General features: G+C 42.5%; 1 protein-coding gene across 1 annotated transcript; it reads right to left on the bottom strand.

Annotated features, from left to right (window-relative positions):
- Window positions 1-670: 670 nt before the first annotated feature.
- LOC135623455 (uncharacterized) lies at window positions 671-4,549 on the bottom strand. The gene is made up of 2 exons (XM_065126442.1): window positions 2,786-4,549; window positions 671-973 (listed from the first exon to the last, which is right to left on the bottom strand). Exon 1 carries the CDS (start codon window positions 3,878-3,880, stop codon window positions 2,933-2,935), a length of 948 nt encoding a protein of 315 aa, XP_064982514.1. The 5' UTR covers window positions 3,881-4,549; the 3' UTR covers window positions 671-973; window positions 2,786-2,932.
- Window positions 4,550-4,947: the final 398 nt, after the last annotated feature.

Below are 4,947 nucleotides of genomic sequence, written 5' to 3'. Positions count from 1 at the left end.
ACTGCCAGCGATACCACCACCTAGTCTAGGTGGTACCACCACCTAGTATGGGTGGTACCATTGCCCAGAACACTTGGGAGACCGAGTCCTAGGCGATGCCACCACCGGTCGTGGTTTCAGGTGCTGCATGTGCTATTCAATCCATTCCAATTCAGCCCTGTTAAGGGCCTAGTGGACCCCTAACTGAGTTAGTGGGATTATCTCTCAATCCTAACTTAATTTATGTTCTAACTACAATAATTAAGATATTTAAAAAGCATTCTAGTTCTGGTACATTAATTATTCTTCCAGCGAGCTTCCGACGATCTTCCGGCGAACTTCCGACTCCCAAAAAGCTCCTGGACTTTACAACGATCTTCTTGGCGAGTTCCAATAAGCTTCTTTGGGAAGCTCCTGGACTTCTCGATCAGTTTTGGTAGAATTTCCAACGAATGTCTAGACTTCCGATGAACTCTCGAACTCCCAACAAAGTCCCGATCTTGACTTCTGTCACGCCCCTCAAAATATCCATGATTTTTTAAAATTTTCGTCACAGGCCAATCCAGGATCCAAACTAACGTTTGAGGACACTGAAAACATTCTATTCATATTCACATCCATAAAACCTGTACAGTTTATAATCATATATCACATCACTCGATAATTCACATTTATGGCAACCCAAGCCAACTTGACAAACATGAACAACATTTATAAATCCACAAGCTAAATAAATTATACAATCAGAACTCCAACTATTCACCACAAGTTCATATCACCATAAATTAGACTTAACATTCTGAAATTCCAAATAAGAGAGATCTCCTAACACTTTGACACAGTATATCCATTTCGGTTCATCGACAACATTTCATTACATACAAGACATACTTATACAACAATATCGTAATAACCAACCAGACTTGCCCATTATTCTGAATAGCTATCCACTGCCTCAGCCCAAATCAAACATCTCGAAGAGTGACAAGCTGACCTGAAAGATTTATATAACAACGGAGTGAGCCAAAAACGGCTCAGCAAGTGACAAAGCATATTCAGAACAAAAGGAACGGTTTCAAACGAGTAAGGTATCATAATACAAGGCAGAATACAAGAATTCTCAAGGATACCATCTCAATAGATACCAAATCATACGTATCATGTCATTCAAAACATATTTGATCCATAACGAATGGGGCATAGAGTAATTGGAACATATCAATGGCAGATAGGACATTTCAGAACATATCAGTTCATAGCAAATGGAGCACAGAGTAATTGGAGCATATCAATGGCATATGAAATGTTCCGGAGCATATCAACGGCATATGGAACATTTCGAAGCATATCATCAGTGAATGAAGCATTTCAGAGCATATCGAAAACAAATATCGTGCAGAAGCTCAAACGTCGTCTTTGACGTTGCAAACATATCAATCTTATCCAAAGCATGTACAGAAACACATAACCAAAGCTCTGGATATCATATCAAACATACAGAAGGTGTAGTGGGATCTCAGTCAGAATGTGATTCATCCATTTCTGAATGACCACCTGACAAAAGTCTACAATATCCCACATAACGGGACCCCACAAAGCGGGCAAATAAGCGCATACCAGAATATCCCACAAAGCGGGACCCCACAAAGCGGGCAAATAGCGCATACCAGAATATCCCACAAAGCGGGACCCCACAAAGCGGGCAAATCAGCGCATACCTTTTACCATTTCTGGCAAAGGTCCAGACAATCCCACACACCAGAGTACAAAAGGACAGTATCAACAATAAGTAGCATATATCGGAAGCACACGCGGAACAACAAACGTACATGTGCCTTTACGAGTCAATCCGAAGTAAGCAATAATCTTTCACAAGTATATTCATATTTGAAGGGAATTGAAAGCAAGGGCACATATGGAATCCAAGCAATCACAAATAACTCAATTCATTAAGAAGATTTGATGAATTCAATGTCCAAAGGAATGAAACTGGAATAGGCACATATCGAAAGCAAATGCGGAACAATAGGATATACATGTGCCTATATGAGTCAATACGATATAGCATAAACGTTACACAACAGTTTTCAAGAATGCAATAATTTTAAGGACAAGAGCATACAAGAATTCAAAGTAGTAATATAAAGCTCAATTGAATAAGAAGGCTAAAGGATATCAATTTCCAAAGGAATGAAACCAGAATATGAGAAATCGACCAAAGCTCGATTTCTGGCAGAATACAGAAGGCACATTGAACAAATGATTCAAACTATCAATCGTGCTCCAATTTACTCAGAAATAATCATTGGATAATACTTTCAGATAAGACAGGCTTCATATGAATTGAACTGTCCAACAGAGAGAGTTACAAATAATTTGGTAAGCAAGAGTCATAGAACAAAATCTCTGTTGGCAGAATTCATAATGTCAGATTCAACAGATAACTGGGCAGGTGTTTGGATTCCAAATCTTTCAATCCATATATCAAAGAAAGGTCTACGAGTCTAGTTTCCAATGAAATCAGTTTTGAACAAATCAGAGTTTCCAACAAAGACTTATAGGCAGCTCGGTATCAAAAGGTCAGAATCTCAAAAGTTGCACAGATTCGAATCGTTACGTTTAAACAGGAGATATAACAAATGCAAGGCTAGAACAATTTAAAGTTCCTCATATTCAAAGCAAAAGTAGAGATAAAAATGGCAGTGAGGAAGATCAGGATACTTGCAATAAGACATATCAGAGCAATTATAGGAGAAACGATCAGGGAACTTGCAATAGAAAGGATTGAAACAAGCGGGAAACTTGCCTTTCAAAGATTTCGATCCGAAGATCCAAAGAAGGTGCCAGCCCAAATCCTTCTACTTTTTCTCCGTGTCCTCTCTCTGTTTCGTTTTGTGCTCCCGTTTTCTTCCTTTCTTCGTAACTACATCACGTGTCGAACATCGAGGCACAGTCACCTGCTCTCTCTTACTCTCATTCCTTCTTTTTCTTTCCCAAACGCAGCTGCCACAGCCGCTGCCACAATCGCAGCCACGACCGCAACTGCGGTCACAACCGCAGCCCCCTTCCACTGCACTATTTCCTTCTTCCCTTCTCTCGTTCCTACTCTTTCTCTTTCCCAAAACCAGCTACTGCAGCCACCACCGCTGCCGCAGCTACCGCAGCCAACGTTGCAGCCGCAGCCGGAGTCGCAGCCACGGCCGCAGCCACCACACTCGCAGCCTCTTCTTCCTCCCCTGCTCATCTTCCTCTCCTTCTTCTCTTCCAACTGCAGCTGCCACTGCCGCAGCTGCCACCCCTTCTCCTCTTCCTCTCTTCTTCCTCTCCTTCCCTTTCTCTTCTTCTTCCTTTCCTTCTCTTCTTTCCCAGCCACAGCTGCAGCTGCCATCACCGCAGCCGCAGCCCCTTCTCCTCTTCCTCTCTTCTTCCTCTCCTTCCCTTTCTCTTCTTCTTCCTTTCCTTTTTCTCTTTCCCTGCCACAGCTGCAGCTGCCATCGCCGCAGCCGCAGCCCCTTCTCCTCTTCCTCTCTTCTTCCTCTCCTCTTCTTCTCTCCCCGCTGCAACTGCTGCAGTCGCGGCCGCAGCCACGGCCGCAACCTCTCCCTCCTCCCCTGCTCATCTTCCTCTTCTTCTTCTCTTCCAGCTGCAGCTGCCATCGCCGCAGCTGCAGCCCCTTCTTCCCCGGCGTCACACACACCCTCCCCTCTGTTTCCTCTGCAGGAAACAGAGGTATCACACCTCTTTCTCTTCCTCTTCTTCTTCTTCTCCTCTTCCCCTCTTCCCTTTTCCTCCCCAAGGCCACACATCTCCTCGCTGCAGCCTTGCCGCAGCTATCTTCTTCTTCTTCTTCTTCTTCTTCTTCTTCTTCTTCTTCCCTTTTCATCCTCAACGCCCCACACATCCTCTCCTCTGTTTCCACCTGCGGGAAACAGAGGTGCTGCAGCCCTGGCTGCTGCAGCTGCCTCTCTTTTCCCTCTTCTTCTCCTTCTCTTCTTCTCCTCTTCCCTTTTCCTCCCCAAAGCCACACACCTCCTCGCTGCAGCCTTGCCGCAGCTATCCTCCTCTCTTCTTCTTCTTCTTCTTCTTCTTCTTCTTCTTCTTCTTCTCTTCTTCTCCCCACGCCCCACAGCTCCTCGCTGCAGCCCTCGCTGCAGCCACCTCCTCTTCTTCTTCTTCTTCTCTTCTCCCTCTTCTTCCTCTCTTCTTCCTCCTCTCTTCTTTTCCCTCTTCTTCTTCTTTTCTTCACTCCTCATGCCCCACCGCTCCTCTCTGTTTCTGGAAGAAACAGAGTGCGTGGGAGGCGGTGGGATAATACCGAATTTTCGGTTTTCCCTTTTTTTTTCTTTTTTTTGCAACTTAGCAGTTTAGTCCTTGTAATTTCTATATTTACATATAGGTCCTCCAATTTACATATAAATCTTTATTAATAATTTTTAAAAGCGAGGGATATTACAACTTCGGCACAACACTTGCTCTATGTCTTACTACTATCGTAGTTAATCCTGCATATTTTTCTCAATATATGGATTAGATCAAATAATTTATAATTGATTTCATCATCAAAATCCAAGATTCAATAATTTTACATTGGGTTCCTCATAAATAGATCTACCTAACTTATCATTTTGTATTGAGTCATTTAAGGTTCCTTTAGGGACCCAAATTAGCTTATGTGGACTATACCTCTTAAATGGACATTTATGAGTATAATCTCCAAATTTACAACAAAAGTTGTATTTGTTACGGAGTGAAACATGCAAAGTTGGGCCCTTAATAAAGATAATTGGCTTTTGGTGAGTGTTTCTTATAAAGCCAATTCCATCCCTTTTATGAACATGATCCCTTTTTGCTAGGATCATGTTTAAGGATTTGCTTCCTATTTCAAATTTTTCTAAGGTTTCATGTGGTAGCAAATTTTCCTTTTTAAGCATCTCTAATTCTTTATATTTTGTACAAGGAGGCAATATT

Source organism: Musa acuminata, chromosome BXJ2-9 (assembly GCF_036884655.1).
Source record: "Musa acuminata AAA Group cultivar baxijiao chromosome BXJ2-9, Cavendish_Baxijiao_AAA, whole genome shotgun sequence".
In the NCBI taxonomy this organism is placed as follows: domain Eukaryota; kingdom Viridiplantae; phylum Streptophyta; class Magnoliopsida; order Zingiberales; family Musaceae; genus Musa; species Musa acuminata.
This window is presented reverse-complemented; position numbering and strand designations above follow the sequence as displayed.

What these genes read in the sequence shown, in the direction of transcription:
- LOC135623455 (XM_065126442.1), bottom strand. Translation starts at nt 3,880, where the DNA reads ATGTGTGGGGCGTTGAGGATGAAAAGGGAAGAAGAAGAAGAAGAAGAA.